At 44.9% G+C, this 23,177-nt stretch overlaps 1 protein-coding gene across 10 annotated transcripts in view; it reads right to left on the reverse strand.

Moving 5' to 3' along the window:
• Positions 1–23,177, reverse strand: part of LOC145356347 (epsin-3-like) — a 74,745-nt gene that overhangs the window by 31,117 nt on the left and 20,451 nt on the right. For 4 of the 10 annotated variants that reach the window (XM_080208986.1, XM_080208985.1, XM_080208984.1 and 1 more), the window contains one exon: positions 15,132–15,794. In XM_080208986.1, the coding sequence (XP_080065112.1) occupies positions 15,132–15,794 (663 nt within the window). Of the gene's footprint in view, positions 1–15,131; positions 15,873–16,662; positions 16,757–16,961; positions 17,127–23,177 lie in introns of those variants that run through there. The other 6 variants (XM_080208990.1, XM_080208987.1, XM_080208988.1 and 3 more) reach the window with 4 other exon arrangements.

Raw genomic sequence — 23,177 nt, forward strand, 5'->3', positions numbered from 1 at the left:
GTGACTGAAGGAACGGGACAAAGTTCCAAGTCAAGATGCTGGGTTCATTCCAGGATGTTGACAGTTTGATCAAGGCTGAAGGGAGGAAGAGAGAAATAAATTCCACAGAAAAATGAAGGAGAGATGCTGCCTGACGTGGTTGTGACAAGATTGGCAAAATGCCACCCAGCTGCTGCCAGAGAAAGTGGATGAACAGATTCTGCAGCGTAAGTCCCAATGACTAACACTCTGCTTGCCTCAAAATCTCAAGGATTTCACTGAAAATAATGATGCTACACAACACCAAAAACCTTTGCACAATTTCCCAAATGCTCCTCCTCTGCAGAAGGGAGGGAAAAAAAACTGAAGTGAAATGTGCAGAGTGACTGTGAGCCTGTTTCTTGATCTTTGTACTGGTGCCCTTTGAACATAGAACTTAGCAACTACCACATCGCTGGGAAATTTAGAGTCAATTTTCAGTGAAGATTGAGTGGAGTTAAAATAACCCCAACCTGACTTTATCTAAAGGTTCACACAGACTGGAGTCTGTAATCTGGCAGGCACTGCAATGCAAGACTGAGGGAGCGCTGCACTGTCACAGGCTTTCGTCAGCCTTCTCAGTGGGGTCTGAGGGTGCTATTCGGATTATCTTACGGGAGTTCTCCCTGGTGGCCCGACCAATATTTATCCCTCAACCAATATCACCAGAAAAAATTACGTGGTTGCTGTTTGTGGGATCTTGATGTGTAAAAAATTGACAGTCATGTTTCCTACATTACAACAGTGACTCTGCTTCAAGAAGTAACCATTGGCTGTAAAGCACTTTGGGATGTCCTGAAGTAGTGACTGGCACTACAGAAATGCACCTCGGTCTTGCTTTGTCAGCTTATACCGTGAGAGCACTAGGTTGGTCATTGGGTGGACCTCGCTGTTTTGTTCCCAGAAAAACAGTTGGAATTGTAGAAAAGGAACAAACACTGGCAAAAGCCAAAGAACCCACGCACTGAACACAGAATTGAAGTTCATTTCAATCTCGGTCAGTGACCTTTGTCAGTGTGGATTGTGAAATCTCCTCGTTGTCTCTAAGCTTGAGTAAGTTGCTCCATCCCTGTGTATATTGATGAAACAAGCTGAGCATGCAGACATGGAACAATAAACACGAGGTAATCTCAGTTTCATTCTCTTTGATAGCTCAATATGGGAAGGGGCTACGGGGTATTAGACAGCAATGAGTTAGGCCTGGGTTGGGGCTGCCTGTCAAATTGGGGTGGGCAATGGGAGCCTTATTAACAGACGAAACAATGGGGGAGTGGATGTGGCTGCTTCCAATGACAGAGTAAAGGACAACACAAACCAGAAGGTCAAATCTTATCAAGATATGGCACATTGTTGTTTCTAGCAAGAAAACTGACATTTCTCTCCAATGAAATCGGTCGGCTTCCCCTCCAGATTCTACCAAATTTTGCCAAAAGAAAAATCAAAGGGGCGTGATTCATGTCGTTATACAGGGGGCAGGACCTAAACACACTGGCAAAACCCAGCTGCTCAGAGATCAGGGCGTCATCTTTAAAGGGTATCCCAATCAGAACGGCAATAAACCTACCCCCCACCCTACCATGGGGCATCAGGGGTTCCCCTCCCCACTCCTGTTCAGAGTTAGCATTCACCTGGACCACCTCCTGCAATCATCGGCCCTTTCTCACCTCCTCCCCCCCACCCCCCACTGCTCCCTCCCTCCACCGCAGTTACACCTCCTTTACTTCACCCTTTCCCATGATCATCGGGCCCTTCCTGCCCCCCCACTGCTGGTGCCAACCTAGCAGTGCTAATCAGTGCCAGGGCGCTGCCTAGTCATGTTGCTCATCCCCCAGGAGCTATACTTACCTACGTGCACTTGGGTTAAATGCCTATGACAGGTTTGAAGATATGGCAAGGGGCCCAGATGCAGCAAAGTGGGGGGGGGGGGGTTAATTATATTGAAATACATACAAAAAGCAGGTTCATGCCAGTTATGGGAGTGAACCTGATGATGTTGCCAGCGAGGGGCAGGGAAGATCCAAAGTCAGATTTTCGCTGGCTAGCACTGCAACCTCTGGATCTTGAGTCCTCGCCGGCAACCTCGCAGACACTGAATGCGGGCTCAAGACACCACCCAGAGAGTGAGGGATCAGCCAGTGAGAAAGCAATATGAGTGCACAGGAACAGGAGGAGGCCATTCAGCCCCTACAGCTTTTTCCATTATTCAATCGGAACAGGCTGATGTGTACTTTAATTCCCAATTCCAAAATATCTGTCTTGAAAGATCCAATTATTCCAAAACATCCACAATCTTTTGGAAGAGAGTTTCAGGTTTCCACGAGTCTTTGTAAAAAAAAGTATACCGTCAGAAATTTCACTCCTGAACAGCTTAGATCTAAATTTTATGTCCCTTTGTTCACATTCACTCATCCATGCTGTACCTGCCTGGGGAGTGTTTGATGGGACAGTGGAGAAGGAGCTGTACTTTGTACCCAACCCTGTCCTGTACCTATCCAGGAGCGTTTAATGGTGACAGTGTAGAGGGTGTTTTATTCTGTATCTAACCCTGTGCTGTATCTGTCCTCGGAGTGTTTGGTGGGACAGTGCAGAGAGAGCTTTACTCTGTATCTAACCCTTTCCTATAGCTGCTCTGGGAGTGTTTGATGGGACAGTGCAGAGGGAGCTTTACTCTGTATCTAACCCTGTGCTGCACCTGCTCTGAGAGTGTTTGATAGGGGTAGTATAGAGGAAGAATTATTCCTTGTGTAACTTGTAGTGTGCCAGCCCATGCAGTATCTTACCTTATCATCTGATTTTTGTGATGTTACATAGAATTAGACGGAACAACATTGAATACTTAGAAACAAGCTACAGGGACTAACTGGACTATTTGGGTGTTTATGCTAAATAGGTGCTTCCTTCTAGCACATCTCATCAAACTCAGTCAGCATGATTTCTATTCTTTTTCCTCTCGTGATTATCGAATCGCTTATTAAATACATCAGCAATCTTCATTTCAGTTGTTCCCTGCGGCAACAAATTTCACATACGAACCATCTCCGGCTGAAGAAATTTCTCCAGAATTTCCTACTGCGTTTATTTTTTATTCATTTATAGACATATAAGCATGAGTATCCCTGGCTAGGTTAGCATTTACTATCCCAGAGAAGAGTGACAACCTCCAGGAACCTACCGATTTCAGTCTTGAACATGCTCAATGATTGAGCTTCCACAGCCCTCTGGAGGTAGAGGATTCCAAATGTCCACCACACTCTGACTGACAAAATTCCTCTTCCTCTTAGTCTTTAATGGCCGATCCCTTATCTTGAGATTAGGATCTCTCCTGACTCATCTATTTTCACCTTGATGTGCCCTGTAAGAATTTTGTAAATTTCATACAGTCACAGAGGTTTACAGCATGGAAACAGGCCCTTCGGCACAACTTGTCCTTGCCGCTCCTTTTTTAACTCCTAGGTTAGTCCCAATTGTCCGCATTTGGCCCATATCCTCTATACCCATCTTAGCCATGTGACTGTCTAAATGTTTTTTAAAAGTCAAAATTGTACCCACCTCTACTATTATCTCTGGCAGCTCATTCCAGACACTCACCACCCTCTGTGAAAAAATTGCCCCTCTGGACCCTTTTGTATCTCTCCCCTCTCACCTTAAACCTATGCCCTCGAGTTTTAGGCTCTCCTACCTTTGGGAAAAGATATTGACTATCTAGCTGATCTATGTCTCTCATTATTTTATAGACCTCTATAAGATCACCCCTAAGCCTCCTACGCGCCAGAGAAAAACATCTCAGTATATCCAGCCTCTTCTCATAACTCAAGCCATCAAGCATCCTACTAAATCTTTTCTGCAATCTTTCAAGTTTAATGTCTCTTCAATATAATGGAAAACTGTACACAGTATTCCAAGTGAGGCCTTATCAATGTCTTGTACAACTTCAATAAGACGTCCCAACCCCTGTATTCAATGTTCTGACCAATGAAATTAAGCATGCCAAATGTCTTCTTCACCATTCTGTCCACCTGTGACTCCACTTTCAAGGAGCTATGAACCTGTATCCCTAGATCTCTTTGCTCTACAACTCTCTCCAATGCCCTACCATCAACTCAGTAAGTCCTGCCCTGGTTTGATCTGACAAAATGCATCACCTCACATTTATCTAAATTGAACTCCATCAGCCATTCGTTAGCCCACTGGCCCAGCTGATCAAGATCCCATTGCAATCCTAGGTAACCTTCTTTACCATCCACTATGCCACCAATCTTGGCGTCATCTGCAAACTTACTAACAATGTCTACAAATCCAAATCATTAATATAAATTACAAATAACAGTGGACCCAGCACCGATCCCTGAGGTACACTGCTGGTCACAAGTCTCCAGTTTGAAAAACAACCCACTGGCTTCTGTCATCAACACAGTAAAAAGTCTGACAACACCAGGTTTTAGTCCAACCTATTTATTTGATAATATACTCGCAAGCTTTCGAGGGGTTACCCTCTTCGTCAGGTGAATGGAGAGTTCTGGCCTCAGACAGAGCATATAAAGCACAGACAGTTTAGAGATTACTGATTAAAATGCGAATCCTTACACCTAACCTGCTGTTCAAGACCTGAAGTGGCTGATAATGTGAGTGGTAGGAGCACTGATCACAGTTTAAAGAGATGTGTATTGTCTCCAGACAGTACAGTAAGTGAGGTTTTGCAAACCCAGGCAAGTCACGGGGGTTACAGATAGTGCGACATGAACCCAAGATCCCTGTTGAGACCGTCCTCATGTGTGCGGAACTTGGCTATCAGTCTCTGCTCAGCGACTCTGCGCTGTCGTGTGTTGTGAAGGCCGCCTTGGAGAATGCTTACCCGAAGGTCAGAGGCTGAATGCCCGTGACCACTGAAGTGTTCGCCAACAGGAAGGGAACAGTCTTGCCTGGTGACTGTCGAGCGATGTTCATTCATCCGTTGTCGTAGCGTCTGCATGGTCTCCCCAATGTACCATGCTTCGGGACATCCTTTCTTGCAACGTATCAGGTAGACAATGTTGGCCGAGTTGCAAGAGTATTTACCATGTACCTGGTGGATGGTATTCTCACGTGTGATGATGGTATCCATGTCGATGATCCGGCATGTCTTGCAGAGGTTGCTGTGACAGGGTTGTGTGGTATTGTGGTCACTGTTCTCCTGAAGGCTGGGTAGTTTGCTGCGAACAATGGTCTGTTTGAGGTTGTGTGGTTGTGGTGAACAATCACTGAAACAACTATATGATGATATCAACAAATTCCACCCCACCATCAGACTCACCATGGACTATTCCCCAGAATCAGTTGCATTCTTGGACACACGCATCTCCATTAAGGACGGTCACCTCAGCACCTCACTGTACCGCAAGCCCACAGACAATCTCACAATGCTCCACTTCTCCAGTTTCCACCCGAAACATGTTAAAGAAGCCATTCCCTATGGACAAGCCCTCCGTATACACAGGATTTGCTCAGATGAGGAGGATCGTGACAGACACCTCCAGACCCTGAAAGATGCCCTCGTAAGAACAGGATATGGTGCTCGACTCATAGATCGGCAGTTTCGATGCGCCACAGCGAAAAACCGCACCGATCTCCTCAGAAGACAAACACGGGACACAGTGGACAGAGTTCCCTTCGTCGTCCAGTACTTCCCCGGAGCGGAGAAGCTACGACATCTTCTCCGGAGTCTTCAACATATCATTGATGAAGACGAACATCTTGCCAGGGCCATCCCCACACCCCCACTTCTTGCTTTCAGACAACCACACAACCTCAAACAGACCATTGTTCGCAGCAAACTACCCAGCCTTCAGGAGAACAGTGACCACAATACCACACAACCCTGTCACAGCAACCTCTGCAAGACATGCCGGATCATCGACATGGATACCATCATCACACGTGAGAATACCATCCACCAGGTACATGGTAAATACTCTTGCAACTCGGCCAACATTGTCTACCTGATACGTTGCAAGAAAGGATGTCCCGAAGCATGGTACATTGGGGAGACCACGCAGACGCTACGACAACGGATGAATGAACATCGCTCGACAGTCACCAGGCAAGACTGTTCCCTTCCTGTTGGCGAACACTTCAGTGGTCACGGGCATTCAGCCTCTGACCTTCGGGTAAGCATTCTCCAAGGCGGCCTTCACAACACACGACAGCGCAGAGTCGCTGAGCAGAGACTGATAGCCAAGTTCCGCACACATGAGGACGGTCTCAACAGGGATCTTGGGTTCATGTCGCACTATCTGTAACCCCCGTGACTTGCCTGGGTTTGCAAAACCTCACTTACTGTACTGTCTGGAGACAATACACATCTCTTTAAACTGTGATCAGTGCTCCTACCACTCACATTATCAGCCACTTCAGGTCTTGAACAGCAGGTTAGGTGTAAGGATTCGCATTTTAATCAGTAATCTCTAAACTGTCTGTGCTTTATATGCTCTGTCTGAGGCCAGAACTCTCCATTCACCTGACGAAGAGGGTAACCCCTCGAAAGCTTGCGAGTATATTATCAAATAAATAGGTTGGACTAAAACCTGGTGTTGTCAGACTTTTTACTGTGTTTACGCCAGTCCAACGCCGGCATACCCACATTCTGTCATCAAGCCAATTTTGTATTCACTTGGTGACCTCACCCTGGATCCCATGAGATTTAATCTCATGCAACAACCTGCCATGTGGTACCTTGTCAAAGGCCTTGCTAAAGTCCATGTAGACAACATCAACTGCACTGCCCTCATCTACCTTCTTGGTTACTCTTTTAAAAAACTCAATCAAATTTGTGAGACATGATTTTCCACTCACAAAGCCATGCTGACTGTCCCAAATCAGTCTTTGTGTCTCTAAATGACTGTAGGTCCTGTCTCTCAAAATACCTTCCAACAACTTACCCACTATAAATGTGAGGTTCACCGGCCTATAGTTCCCAGGCTTTTCCCTGCAGCCTTTCTTAAATAAAGGCACAACATCTGCCACTCTCCAATCTTCAGGCAACTCACCTGTGATTATCAATGATTCAAATATTTCTGCTTCTGGACCCACAATTTCCTCCCTAGCCTTCCAAAACGTCCTGGGATACACTTCATCAGGTCCCGGGGATTTATCTAGCTTGATGCGCTTTAAGACTTCCGGCACCTCCTTCTCTGTTATATGTACTCTCCTCAAGATATCACTATTTATTTCCCCAAGTTCCCTCACATCCATGCTGTTCTCAACCATGAATACTGATGAGAAATATTCATTTAGGATCTCACCCGTCTCTTTCAATTAGATTATGCTTCATTCTTTGAAACTCTTAGGAATACAGACCCAATCTCCTCAGTCTCTCCTCAAAAGACAATCTTGCCATCCCAGAGATTATTCTGGTGACCCAGTGATACTCCTACCCGAAAGAACCCCCGCCCCCGTGATATACTCCTTCTATAATAAATCTACCCTTCCTTAAATAAAGGGACTAAAACCGTCCACAATACTCTAGGTGACCAAGGCTCTACATAACATCCTTATTTCTGTACTCAGATCCATCATGATGAGTGCCAACATAACATTTGTCTTCCTAATTGCCTACTGCATTTGCACGCCAACTTTTAGCAACTCGTGAACAAAGACACTCAGGTTCCTTTGGACACCAAAATTCCCAACCTCTCCCCATTTAAAATATATTCTGCCTTGTTATTTCTAACAAAGTAAATAACCTCACATGTATTCATTTTATATTCCATTTCTTGTCTACTGTATCTTTTAGTGTATTTTTCCAATTCATCATAGCCAATTTGTTTCTCAGACCTTCATGATTTCCTTTCTTCAGATTTAAGAATCTAATTTCAGAATGAACCAAATCACATTCAAACTTAATGTGAAATATTATCATTTTACGGTCACTATTTCCCAAAGGCATCTTTACAGCAAGGTTACTAATTTGCCCTTTCACAATACACAATGTTAAGTCCATAATACGCCCAATCCCTAGTTGGCTCCAACGTACTTCTCCAGAAACCCATCATGTACATATTCCACAAATTGATACTGATTTACTTAACCCATTCTGTGTGTAAATTGAAGTCAGCTGTTATTATTAATATCCCCACATTACATGCATCCCTAATTTCTTGCTTTACACTATGCCCAACATTACCACTACAGTCTAATGGCCTATAAACAACTCCCACCAATGTTTGCTGCTCTTTTGTTGCTTTCTTAGCGCAAGAGATGAATTACTATTAATTGTTATTAATAATATCATATTTATATTTATGGTTCCTAGTTCCACACAAATGGAAATAAATTTCCTATCATACACCTTCATAATCTTAAAGATCACCATAAGTCACCTCTCAGGCTCATCCTGTTCAATGCTTTCAGTGCAATCTCTCAGGATGTATCATCTTTGTTACTGACTCAATTCCTCAGCATCTGTTTTGATTATAAGTTGGTTGAGGGATGTTGGTCAGAGCCCAGGGGGTCTTCCTTCACTGAAGCTGCAGTGTCACTAAGACATCTCTATCTCTGTCTATCTGTAAAGTTGGACACTTAAATCCCATTTTGTCAAGCTCTAGGACAGAACATGAGGCAGGATTATTAAGGACCAGCATTACTGAAAAGCCTGCATCTGCCAAGATACCACCAACCATTTCTACTATCTCCAGGACACATAACCATCATGAGGAAACAGAGGTCAGCAGAGAGACAAATGCAAGGACAGCTGCTGTTACCATGCACCTTAGAGTTGGCAAACATAGCCTCAATAGTGAACGAGGGTTCCAAAAACACGCTTTGTCTTACATACATGTGAATGTATGAAATATGAGCAGAGGTAGGACATTGTTGGACACATTGGTTTTTATGGCAATTCAGAAGTTTCATGGTCACATTTATCGTTCCTGACTTTATAGTTCCAGCTTTTTAAAAAAATTGTATTCAAATTTTCAAACTACTGAGGTTGAATTTGAGCTCACATTGCCTGGGTTACTAGTCCAGTAACAAATTGCATAGTATTCAGTAACACATGCAACTAGGGTGACAAATTGTCCAGTTTTAAACGGGATAGGCTGATTTTCAGCAGTTCGGCTTCCTGTCTGATACTGGATGCCTTAATGTTGTTTGTTTAACTGGCCCCAGCCCCTGTGCCAAACTGACAAAGTAATGAACTCCTGAGCATTGACATTTTCCATGTTAATGAGCTGAAAGTTCCCTCTATATTAAGACCCAGGCAGCAACTCAGGGAAACAGAGGTGGACAGCACAGATAGAACATAAGAACATAAGAAATAGGAGCAGGAGTAAGCCATCTGCCCCGCCATTCAATAAGATCATGGCTGATCTGTCGTGGCTCAGTTCCACTTTCCCGCCCTCTCCCCATAACCCTTAATCCCCACGTCTTAAAAATATTTAGCAAGGTAGCCTCCACCACTTCAACGGGCAGAGAATTCCAGAGATTCACCACCCTTTGAGTGAAGAAGATCCTCCTCAACTCCGTTCTAAACCGCACCCCCCTTTATCTTGAGGCTGTGCCCCCTAGTCCTACTGTCCTTTCTGAGCAGGAAGAGTCTCTCCACCTCTATCCTATCCATCCCATTCATCATCTTATATGTCTCAGTGAGATCTCCCCTCATTCTTCTAAACTCTAATGAGTACAAACCTAGTTTATTCAGCCTCTCCTCATAGCTCAACCCCCTCAACTCCGGCATCAGCCTAGTAAACCTCCTCTGCACTCCCTCCAAGGCCAAAATATCCTTGCGTAAGTGCAACGACCAAAACTGCACACAGTACTCCAGCTGCGGCCTCACCAGTGCCCTATACAGCTGCAGCAAGACCTCCCTACTTTTATATTCAATCCCCCTCGCTATGAAGGCCAGCATCCCATTAGCCTTCCTGACCACCTGCTGCACCAGTAGGCTGGGTTTTTGCGACTCATGCACAAGGACCCCGAGGTCCCTCTGCACCGTTGCCTGCTGCAGTTTTTCGCCACGTAAGTAATAGTCCTTCCTACCATTATTCCTACCAAAGTGGACCACCTCGCACTTGCCAACATTAAATTCCATTTGCCAGTTCCTGGCCCATTCGCCCAGCCTATCTAGATCCTTCTGCAGACTCTCCACACCCTCCGCGCAATTTGCCGTTCTACCAATCTTGGTGTCATCAGCAAATTTCGACACCATACACTCGGTTCCCTCCTCCAGATCATCTATATAAATGGTAAATAGCTGAGGCCCCAGCACCGACCCCTGGGGCACTCCACTAGTCACCAACCGCCAATCCGAATAGCACCCATTGACCCCCACTCTCTGCCTCCTATTTGACAGCCAATCCTCTATCCATGCTAACACCCTACCCCCAACTCCATGCCCCCTTACCTTCTGCAATAACCTCTTGTGAGGTACCTTGTCAAACGCCTTCTGAGAATCAAGAAAGACCACATCCACCGGCTCTCCTCTATCCACCGCCCTAGACACATCCTCATAGAACTCCAATAAATTTGTCAGACACGACTTCCCCTTAACGAAACCGTGCTGCATCTGCTCTATCAAGCAATTCCCCTCAAGATGCCTCGCTATTTCCTCCTTGATGATGGATTCTAACATTTTACCTACAACAGACGTTAAACTAACCGACCTATAATTCCCTGCCTTTTGCCTGCCATCCTTCTTAAACAACGGCGTAACATTATAACCTGAGTTGTGCTTAAGGGTGCCGACCTTCTTTCACCCAAGAGAATTTTAACCCAGGGCAACAGTTGGTTTCAATCTACTTCCTCCATAGATAAACTGGTCCCGGATAAAGGGAATGTTGTCATTCATGAAGACATCCAATCTCCTCCAGCCCCCCAGAAAATCCAAACAGAAGATCAAAGTACTCACTGATGGATCCAACCAAAAACTACAATCTTACAAGACTTGAAAGGCACCATTTATTTAGGATTAGTCAGCAATTGGATTTTTAAAATTTTTTTTATCATAGATCATAGAATTTTTACAGTGCATATGGAGGCCATTTGGCTCATCAAGCCTGCACTGACAACAATTCCATCCAGGCCTAATCCATAACTCCACGTAGTTATCCTGCTAATCCCCCTGACACTGAGGGGCAATTTAACATGACCAATCCACCTAACCCGTAAATCTTTGGAACATGGAGGGAAGCCAGAGTACCTGGAGGAAACTCATGCAGACACGGAGGAAACATACAAACTCCACACAGACAATCACCCAAAGCTAGAATCGGATCCAGGTCCCTGCACTGTGAGACACCAGTGCTAACCACTGAATTACTCGGGTTTGAGTCGCCCACTTTTAATCACCTGTTTATAAAATTAGGAGAGTGAATCAAGCTGGTGTCAGACATCCTTGACATCCGTGTGTGTCCTCTAATTGCATCTCCTCAGACACTGAAGCAGTCGGTGCTCTCCCGCAGCAAGACCCGGAAAGCCTTCAGGCTGGGCCATTGAATGGCAAGTAACATTTGTGCCGCACAAGTGCCAAGCAATCACCATCTCCAACAAGAAAAAATGTAACCAACGCCACTTGACATTCAATGGCATTATACCACTGTCTCTCACACCAACATCCTAAAGTTCACCATTTACCAAAAGCTGAGCACATCAACCATATAAATACTGTGGTCACCAGAATAGGTCAGAGACTGGGAATTGAGCAGACAGTAACTCATTTCCTGACCCCGCCCCCCCCCAAAGCCAGTGCACCATCTACAAGGTACAAGTTAGGAGTGTGATGGAATACTTTCCACTTGCCTGGATATGTGCAGTTCTAGTGCTCAAGAAACGCGACACCATCGAGGACAAAGTAGCCCACTTGACTGACACCCCATTCACCACCTTAAAAGTTCAGTCTCTCCACCACTGACACATAGTGGTAGCAGTGAGTACCAGCTATAAAACACACTGCAACAACTCGTCAAGGCTCCTTCGACAGCACCATCCAAACCCACGATTTCTATCACCTGGAAGAACAAGGGAAGCAGATGTATGGGAACACTATCACCTGTAAGTTCCCCTTCAAGACACACACCATCCTGACTTGACTTGGAACTATATCGCCATTCCCATACTGTTGCTGGGTCAAAATACAAACAGACAAATTAGGAGTAGGACTAGGCTACTTGGCTCCCCTAGTCTTCTCCATCATTCAATAAAATCATGGCCGATCTGATTGTAAACTTGACCACACATTCCTGTCTGGCCCCAATAATCTTCTGTCTTCTTGCTTATCAAGAATCTGTCTACGTCTTCCTTGAAAATATTCAAAGACTGCTTCCAGTACCTTTTGAGGAAAAGTGTTCCATGACTCACAACCCTCAGAGAAAGAAAATCCCTTCACCTCTCTCATAAATGGGTGAACCCTTATTTTCAAACAGTGACCCCTAGATTTTCACACCACAAGAGGGTACATACTCTCCAAATTCACCCTGTCAAGGCCCCTCAGAATCTTACATGTTCCAATCACGATGTCTCTTACTCTTCTAAACTCCAGTGAACACAAGCTTAGTCTGTCCAATGTTTCCTCATAAGACAATCTGCCCATTTCTGGTATTAGTCCAGTCAGCCTTTTCTGAACTGTTTCCAACACACTTACATCCTTCCTTAAATAAGGAGACAAATAGTACTCCAGATGTGGTCTCTCAAATGACCTGTATAACTGAAGCATAACCTCCCTACTTTTGTATTAAATTCTCATCACAATAGATGATAACATTCTATTAGCTTTCCTAATTACTTGCTATACCTGCGTACTAACCTTTTGCAATTCATGCAGTAAGATATCCAGATCCCTCAACTCTGCAGTTTCTCAATATTTAGATATGTTTCTTTTTTATTCTTTCTTCCAAAATGGATAATTTCAGATTTTCCCAGATTATACTCCAGATTTTTGCCCATTTACTTAATATATCTATGTCCCTTATGTCCTCTTTCACAACTTACTTTGCTACATAAATTTGCTGATGATACAAAGATATCAACCATACCATTGGCCCTGTCATCAAAATCATTAGTATAAATTGTAAACAATTGTGGCCCCAACACTGATCCCTGTGGGTACACCACTTATCACATCCTGCCAACCAGAAAATGGCCCATTTACTCCTACTTTCTGTTTCCTGTTAACTAGCCAATCTTCTAACCATGCCAATGTGTTACTCCCTAAATTATGACTTTTATTTTCTGATAAATTGAGGCATCATCAACCAGAAAAGGGAAAACCAAGTTCCAAATAGCCAATTGGATTGCCTTTGGCATCTCTCTGCCTCTGAAGGATTATACGGGCATTGTCAGCTGCAGGTTATTTCAACAGCTCAGAATGTCTCGAAGGACCAGTCTCAGGATGAACAGAATGTTTGTTTCAGTGTTTTTAACATGCAGCACTGCAGGATTTGGAAGGGAAGTTGACGAGGAGTATGGACCTTCAGGAGTTGATTCTGGACATTGATTTAGCTCACAATAGAAAGCAACTCGAGGTTAAGCCACTCAATATCTGCAATGCAGTGAACTTTCTGGAACTTTCACATTGTCCAGGCTCAATGCCATCACAGCACACTGCAGGATTTGGAAGGTTACCATGTGTACTCACCGGCTGTTGGCATTTAACACACTGACTTCACTCACTGACTGACTGTGAGGGGGCTGAAGGGGTTTACCTGTACTCTGCTCAAGGCAAGATTCCCTTTAACACCCCTGCCCCAAAGATACTGATTCATGTCACACAAAAGGTTTGGGAAGCTCAGAAAGACATTGCCGAGCTTAAAGTGAGAGTTCACAGGCAATTGTAGGAGACCGGACTACACTCTCAGCCGACACCCACACTTCCAGCAGGAGCCAGGGAATGGAGTCAGGGTGAAAAACCCTATAGGACTTTTCCTCTTCAGTCCAGAGGCACTGTCATTCCAACTGTGAGAGAGCTCAGAATGAACTGACGTGAGGGAGTGGGGCTGTGTCTCTGAGCACTTGTACGTCTTTGTCTGTTTGCCTATGTGTGTGTGTGTGCATATATTATATCTGTTGATGTGCTGTGTTTCTATAAGTGTGGATTTGTATGTATGTGTATGCACCTGTGTCTGTATGCGTTGGTTTATTTATGTATGTGCGACTGTGATTGTGTGTGTGCATCTCTGTGTCAGTGAGTATATGTGGATGTGTCCACGTTTGTATCAGGATGGGCGTGTGTCTGTGTATTCGTAAGGTCTGGGTGTGCAGGCATGTGTGGGGCAGGGTTGTATCAGTGTGAATAAAGTTTATTTGTTAGTCACAAGTATGGCTTACCTTAAAACTGCAATGAAGTTACTGTGAAATTCCCCTAGTCTCCACAATCCGGCACCTGTTCAGGTCTCTGCATCTAACATGTCTTTCAGAATGCAGGAGGAAACAAGAGCACCCGGAGGAAACCCATGCAGATACAGGGAGAACGTACAAACTCCACACAGACAGTGACCCAAGCCGGGAATTGAATCCGGGTCCCTGGCACTGTGAAGCAGCAGTCCTAACCACTGTGCCACCTTGCCGCCCCGTATTGGTTTGTGTGTGTGTGCAGATATCTCTGGGGGAGTATATCAGTGTGGGTCTGTAAATCCGTGGGGGTGGGTATGAAGGCATGTGCATGTTTGTACATTTCACAACCTCAGGGTATCTTAAGTGCTTTAGAGCCAAATCAGTAATGCTGAAGTATTGGCACCGAAAATGCAGCAGGCGACGTGCACACAGCAAGATTCCACAAACAGCAAGATGATAACAACCAGGTAATTTGTTCAATAATGTTGTGGAGGAATAAATATTGGCCAGGACACCAAGAAAAACTCTCCTGTACTTATTCGAATCCTGTCATGCCATGGGATCTTTAACATCCACTTGATAGGACAAATGGGGCCTTGGTTTAATGTCTCATTTGAAAGACAGCATCTCTGACAATGCAGCACCCTCGTAGTAATGCATTGAGAGAGTCAGCCTGGAGCAGGGTCTGAACACACAACCTTCCGACTCTGACCCTCCGAGCTACAGAGGACAAGACGCAAGAAAAATAGGATTCAGCTGAAAATAGAAGCAACTGCAGATTCTCAAACAACAGCGAGGTTAATGTCTGTACTCACATTCATTGAGGGACACAGGAGATCCAGCTCGTGACCTTCTGAACTCCTCTCCTTGACTGTACAAAGACAGATTGGGGTGACTAGACCCCCGGCCAAAGGTATGTTGCTGGTTACTGCCCAAACCTGTTGTCACCTGCGACATCCTCTCTTTCGTTTTCAGGGCATGAGCTCGTTCCTGGCGCAGACGCTCTTCATCTTTCAGCAGAGCAACCAGCTGTTTGGCTCTTTCTCTCACATTAATGCCTTGGTCTTTGCCGTCCCGGTCGATGTACTGGAAATCCTTCAGAGTCTGCACAGTGTAGATATTCTCTTTGCATTGTTGGGATACTTTCTCTGAGCCAGTTTTGATGAGATAATCCAGCAGGGTCAATGCCTTATAAACATGTCTCCAATTCTTCCCATGGTCGTTCAGACGCTTCCAAATCATACCCATGATCTCGGAGAATGCCACCACGTTAAAGGTCAGGTCAGCAATGTTGGACATGAGAGAGCTGGGTGGGCCCCATGGGTCGTTGGATGTGGCTTCTCGAACCTTTACCTCGGCGTCAGAGTAGTTGTGGACAATGTTCTTCATTTGCCTCCGTATAGCTGAGGTGGCCATCCTCTGATTTCCAGTGAACCTCGAGTGCAGACAAATCAACTCGATCCGGGGAGTTTGTATTACTGTAATCCAAGAGGACAGGGCGTCACTATCCCATCAGGGTTTGGCCCCAAACACCAGCAAGAATTAGGGAGCCTCAGCTGTGAGCAGAAGAACGAGAGGAGTCATCTTACAAATCCAGAAACTCACACGGCTCATCTTAGCAACTTTCTCCCAGAGCATAGCCTCAAACCGGCGGTTCAGGTGAGACTCCCCATACATTCCTCAGCTGGGGGAAGGGGTAGTGGGTGTCACAAACTGTGCTATGTCTCCTCGCTCGGAGAACAGCTTTGTAAATTTAGCTCAAATACTACTCAATTTGTAAATTCATTCTGAGATAGTCTGGATTGAGATTCTCACACTCAAACACATCCCCCCCTTCACTCATCCACCCCTGTACATTTTGCCACCCACCCAGCTTCTCCTCCCCCTGCTTCAGCTGTTTATCCTCACTCACGCACACAAACATGCTCACAGATACACCCATTCTGCATGGCAAACACACCCTCAAACTCACAGCACCACACATCAAACACCGCCACACTGACTCAAGGTGCTTGGGCAGCATTAACTAATATCCCTGGACCAGTACAACCCGGGATGGGCACTGTCACCATGCTAGCAATTGGGACAACTACCGCCAGTTAAAAGAATCAAAAACTGAATGAAATGCACTTTGGCTGGCTTTGGAATGGAGAAGGTGACTTCAGCTAAGTCCAAGCTTGAACCAATCACTTCTTGCTTTCCTGGGCTGGATGCGCACATTGAACTAGGGGAATTTCACATTCTGAAAGATGTGCTAGTTAGATGCAATGAACTGGACAAGCAATGGACTGTGGCGATTAGGGGAATTTCATAGTATCTTCATTGCAGTGTTAATGTAAGCCTTACTTGTGACTAATAAATAAACTTTAACCGGCTGCATCATGGGGCTTCAGGAGAACGGAGATCCCCGAGAGAGAGAGAGAGAGAGAGAGACTCTCAGACCCATTCAGACTGACAGAGCAGAGCAAAAGAGAAAGTTGGTGATCAGAGTGCAGAACCTAGTACATGTAACTAACTCATCAAGCTCCCAAAGGTAGAGGCAAGATGTGAAGTTCGCCCTTTAAAAGCTCCATTATTAAAGATTATTTAAGAGAGATCTGCTGTGGAATTTGAAAGGCTTCAGATAGAGTTTAGGAGGGACTCACCAATTGCTGGATAAGTGACTCCGCTAATCAACTCCCAACCAAACAAAGTGAGCAGAATTTGCAAAAGCAGCAACTCTGAGGTCAAAGAGAACAGGAGGCGGGCTAGAGGGAAAGCAAACTGAAAGCAGACTATTGCCTGGAAATGAATTCAGAATATGAGGCCATTCAGACTCAGCACACAGCATGGAAAATACCACTCTTTGAACAGAAAGAGATAAACAGGTGGGGTGAGAGAGAAGGACTGACAGAGAGCAACAGAGAGAAAGAAAAACATTAAAAGACAGAGACAGATAGGGTCTGAGAGCTGGAGAGGGGCGTGGAGAGAGAAAGAGAGCCACACACACATGATTTGTTTTGATTTATTATTGTCACATGTATTAGTGAGAAGTGGGAAGGATATCAATGCTTCCTTAGCCAACACTGTGTGAGATCCACTTGGAGGGGTTGGCAGCAATTCACAGCTCAGTCACTCTGGGAGCTTCCAGCCTAATCACTATAATCAGAGGCAGCAAAAGGGGTTACACCTGAAAGCAGGGCACAGCTTGTGACTGTGAAACCCAAAAGCCAAGGGAGAGGGAAGGGTGGGGCAGATCGGCTGCGAGGGGGAGGGGAGGGCAGGGCTGATCAGCCGAGAGAGGGAGAACAGGAGCGATGGCTGGTCGACCGAGAAAGGGGAGGGGACAGGAGGGGAGTGGAGAGCTGGTTGATGGGGGTGGGGGGAGCTGGTTGATGAGGGTGGGGTTGGGGGTGGGGGAGCTGCTCGACCGTGTGTGGGAGGGAGCTGATTGACTGTGAAGGAGAGAGCTGATAGTGTGTTTCAGGGAGCAGTGGCAGAGAATAGAAAGTGCTTGTTAAAATCGATTTGCTGAGTTAGTTATTCCAGTCTCCAGCTAGTGCTGGGCTCTGTGTAATTTGCTGATGTAATCTGACTACTGGCCTCAGCTGATGAATTATTAAGCATTTGCTGATTTATTACACTGTCCATGATTACACACTTGGCTCAGGGAAGAGCACGAGAATCACCTCAAATTCTTGGCCCTGACTCCACAATCTGTATTCACCTCAGCCCAGCATCTCTCAGGGAGAATCTAACTCCAGGTTCTCATGCACCTGTCTGGCACAGCTTGCTGTTGCACAGGATTCTAACAGCTTCCTTTACACATTCCTCACTGCAGCAATCACAATGGAAAACATTCGCAGCAAAATCTCTGGCTCATTTCTCCCTCCCTCACTAACGGCTCCTGTGGCAAGACTATCAGCAGGTACTGCATGAACCAGGATTCAATCCCCAAATTACAACAAGTTCTGGTATTTCTGTAGCACCATTCGCCAGTCCAGGATGTCACAAACACTTCATAAACAATATTGTATTTTTCCACAGTAAGTACTGTAGTAAGGAAGGAATCATGGCAGCCATTTACAAACAGCACAAGCCCAGTAACAACAACATAATGACCAGATAATATTTTTGCTTTACTTTCTAATACTGCCTGTGGTATTTTTTTATGCCCACATAAAAGAGCAGTCAGCATTGGATAAAGGTTTAATCCAAGTAACAGCACCTCTGACAATGCAGCACTCCCTCAGTACTAACCCTCCGACAATGTGGCAGTCCCTCAGTACTGACCCTCCGACAGTGTGGCAGTCCCTCAGTACTGACCCTCCGACAGTGTGGCAGTCCCTCAGTACTGACCCTCCGACAGTGTGGCAGTCCCTCAGTACTGACCCTCCGACAGTGTGGCAGTCCCTCAGTACTGACCCTCCGACAGTGTGGCACTCCAACAGTGAGGCACTCCCTCAGTACTGACACCCCAACAATGCGGCAGTCCCACACTACTGACCCTCCGACAGCATGATATTCCCTCAGTATTAACCATCCAACAGTGTGGTACTCCCTCAGAGCTAACTCTCTGACAGCGTGCTACTCCCTCAGTATTAACCCTCCAACAGTATGGTACTCTCTCAATACTGACCATTTGACAGTGCAGTGCTCTGTTAGTAGTAATACTCTGACAGCTGAGCACTCCCTTATACAGACAGGTGGATAGGAAGCAGCTGTTCCCCTTAGTTGAAAGGTCAGTTATGAGGGGACACATGTCAAAAGTGAGGGGCATGAGATCTAGGGGGGATTTGAGGAAAACCATTTTTTACTCAGAGGGTGGTGACAGTCTGGAATGCACTGCCTGGGAGAGTGGTGGAGGCGGGATGCTTCACATCCTTTAAAAATTACCTGGATGAGTATTTGACACGCCATAACATTCAAGGCTGTGGGCCAAGTGCTGGCAAGTGGATTAGGTGGGCAGGTCAAGGCCTTTCATGCATTGGGTGCAGACCCCTTGGGCTGAAGGGCCTCTTCTGCACTGTCGGATTCTGTGAAGGATGAGTGCTTGAGCCTCAGCTATTTATAACCTATATGAATGACTTCAATGAAAAGTCGAGTACAATGTACCAAAGCTCGTTCACAGCACAGAGTCAGGTGGGAAAGAATACAATGAAGAGGGTGAAAAGCAGCAGCAACAAGACATAAATAGCTTGAGTGAGTAGGCAAGAAGATGACAATCAAGTAGGATGAAGGAATCAGTGCATTAACTTTAGTAGAAAGAATAGAAAATAAAACAGAAAACTTTTGAAATGGTGAGAGTTATTAATTCTTGATATTCAGAGGGACCTAGGTGTCCTTGTTCATGAAACACAGAAAGATGCTACAAATACAGCAAGGAATTCAGAAGATAAATAGTATGTTGGCCTTCTCCGCAAAAGGTCTGGAGTACAAGGTAAGGAAGTTTCGCAGCAATAAAATAGCGCTTTGGTGAGACTACAGCTGGTATATTGTGTACCGTTTTGGTCACCATATTTAAGGAAGGATGTACTTGCCTTAGAGAAGGTGCAATAAATGCTCAGTAGATTATTGCTCGGAAAAACAAAGGTGTTTTCTGAGGTGAGACTGAGTAGACTGAGTCTTATATTCTCCAGTCTTAGAAGAATGATAGAGCTCAACAGGATATATGCTATGAGAAGACAAACTAAAATACTGCAGATGCAAGGACGCTGAAGAAAATGGCAAAACCACTCAGCAGGTCTGGCAGCATCTGTGAAGAGCAGGTCAATAATTTTTCACCAGAACGTTTTGACGAAAGGTCAACTTAGAATAACATTTCTCTCTGAGAAACTGATGCTGAGAGGCTGTTCCCCCTGACTGGAGTCAAGAATTAAGGGGCCACAGTTTCAGGATAGAGGTTTGGCTATTTAAGACTGAGGCAAGAGGCAACGTCTTCACTCAGCGCAGTTGCCAATCTTTGGAGCTGTGGATGCTCGGTCATAGCATATATTCGGATGTTCGGACTCTTAAGGCAAGATTTTCACATTGATGGAATGACTCCATGACATACCCAAAATGGTGCTAAAGCCTTGGTTCCACAAGTGTCCCCCACAAACTCTTTACATTATTTCTCTGATGTTGATGGGAGGAATTTCCCAACTCAGGGAACCCATTTCCATGAAACAACCCTGCATGCATGATTTTTCACTTGCAGTGGGGTGAAGGGACACAATTTTTCACTTGCAGTAGGGTTGGGGGGGGGGGCGGGGTGGTGGGTGCAGTGGCAGGTATGTTATTTATAATATATTTAGACAGTTACATGGGGAAGATGGGTATAGAGGGATATGGGCTACATACAGGCAATTGGGATTAACTTAAATGGTAAAAACTGGGCGGCATGGACAAGTTGGGCCAAAGGGCCTGTTTCCAAGCTGAAGACCTCCATGACGCTGAGTTGAGCCTACTGGGGAAAGGCCACAGAGGTAGGTGAGTGTCAGGAGGTGGCTGGTGAGAAGGCCTGCCTCCATTTTCTGAGACTTTAGCCTAGTGTTATAAGAGACTTCTGGGGCCCTCTAATCCTCACCTCTTACACCCCATCTACCCTCTTGATCTGTTCACACCCATCATACCCATGCCACTCATACCACCTTGCCAATTCCACTGCCACTCATGCCACCACACCATCTCCATGCCACTTCATACTCCCATGCCTCCTCATACTCACATGTCACCTGCATGTCATTTCATACCTCAATACCACCTGTACAGTCACTCAGTCAGTATCCACGATGTGCAGATCTCAGGAGCAGGTGGAGATGAGACAAAATTAAACTTCTAACAACCTAAAAGAGAGCTCTCACTCATACAAATAAAACTCTCATTCACAAAACCCATTCAAAATTTTAAATTCTCTCAACTTGCTAATCTGTTACAAGAACAATAAAACCTCTATTCACTAACCACAAAAAGACAGTTAATCCTTACATAGTTTTTCAAAACTTTAAATCAAAACGTGGACTCATCTCAGTGGAAGAGGGGAGAGACTAAGTCGTTTTGAAGATTTTGAAACTCTACCAAGCACTCACAAATGTCTCAGCTGTAGTAACAACCCTTGGGAAATGTCACCAATTAAGTTTATTGAAGCTGCAGAAACAGATGGCAATGTTTCATCATTAAGCCATACCAGGTGGCCTTTTAATCACTGCATGTGTTTTTCATTTGCTCTTTTTATGTTTAAAGAGCTGGTGATTTAAATAACTTCAGATAATGACTCTTAACAGACCTTATCTGCCATTCAAGAGTACCTATTATCACAGTGGAGAATATGCAAGTTCACAATCTGATTGACAGCTCCAATTGGTTAGAAAACTTTTGATGTGGGGTTATGAAAATAATAATTTGTATTCATAGGAGATTAAGTACTTGAAGGAAATGTTTTTAAAAGAGGGATTAAGTAGTTGAAAGAATTTAAATGAATTGAATGTGAATGTGTTTTTATGAATGAGAATCTTATTTTTAAAGTGAAGTCTGCAATAGATGTTATTTTATTTATTCTCACCATGTCTCCAATGGTGGATACTTAGTGAGTTGGTAATGAAGGGTGCAAAGTAAAAAGGGTGGTGGGTTGGATCATTGAATAGTATCAGTTGGCATGATGTTGGCTTAAGGGTTAGGAATGGTGAGTTCACATTACATGGGGCATGTGAGTATGTGGGAGTAAGGGCATGAGAAGGATGAGACCTAGAAGTTTGTATTTTGTTTCCCTTTTAAAAGTATGTGTTTAAATAGTATTGAGTGTGTCAGAACAGTAATGGAAGCAAGTCAGCCTTGATGTTCAGGGACCATAAGAAGATATGCTTAAAGACAGTTAGGTGGCAAATGATTAGCACTGTTGACTCACAGTGCCAAGGACCTGGGTTTGATTCCAACCTTGGGTGACTGTGTGGAGTTTGCACGTTCTCTCCGTGTCTGCATGGGTTTCCTCCAGGTGCTCCAGCTTCCTCCCACAGTCAAAGTTAGGTGGATTGGCCATAATAAATTGCACCTCAGTATCGGGGACTAGCAGGGTAAACACGCATGGTGGTGTGTAAGGGCCTGGAAGGATTGTTGTCAGCATTGTCGGGATTCTATGATGTATAATTAATAAGCTAATATTCCCTGACTTCATTGATCAATCACCTCACTGAAAATAATAAGTAAGACCAACCAAAAACTGTTCAAATCTGGGAGGTCTCACATCTACTTGGCTTTCCTTAGTTTCTAAGGGACTGAGTGAGACCAGGAGTCCAAACCAGCCACACAATCCCCACCGACACTTTTTTAAAAAAAAGATTACTGTCACAAGTAGGCATTAACAGTGCAATGAAGTTACTGTGAAATTCCCCTAGTCGCCTCACTCTGGCGCCTGTTCTGGACATTGATGGAGAATTCAGCATGGCCAATGCACCTAACCAGCACATCTTTGGACTTTGGGAGGAAACCATGACACCCGGAAGAAACTCATGCAGACACGAGGAGAACATGCAAACTGCACACAGACAGTGACTCACGCCAGAAATTGAACCGGGTCCATGGTGCTGTGAAGCAGCAGTGCTAAACGCTGAACGGGACACTCACTGTCCATGTGGATGTGTTGATATTGTTCCATCAAATACTGAGATGGCAGGTACATAGGTTTGCTACTGATATCTCCTCACGATAGCAAGGCTAAGAGAGATACCCTGGCAGAGATGGGGAACTGGGACTTGTCCATGAGGGTAACTGGAGGTCTGAGAATGAAAATAATCCACAGAAATGATGGGGTGATAGTCGTGACTCAGTGGTTGCTTTCTCCTGTCTGATTCAGGAGGTTGTAGGTCAAATCCACATCCAGAGAATTAAACAGAAATTCCAGGCTG

This window comes from Carcharhinus amblyrhynchos, chromosome 21, assembly GCF_965287045.1.
Source record: "Carcharhinus amblyrhynchos chromosome 21, sCarAmb.v2.hapA, whole genome shotgun sequence".
Lineage (NCBI taxonomy): Eukaryota > Metazoa > Chordata > Chondrichthyes > Carcharhiniformes > Carcharhinidae > Carcharhinus > Carcharhinus amblyrhynchos.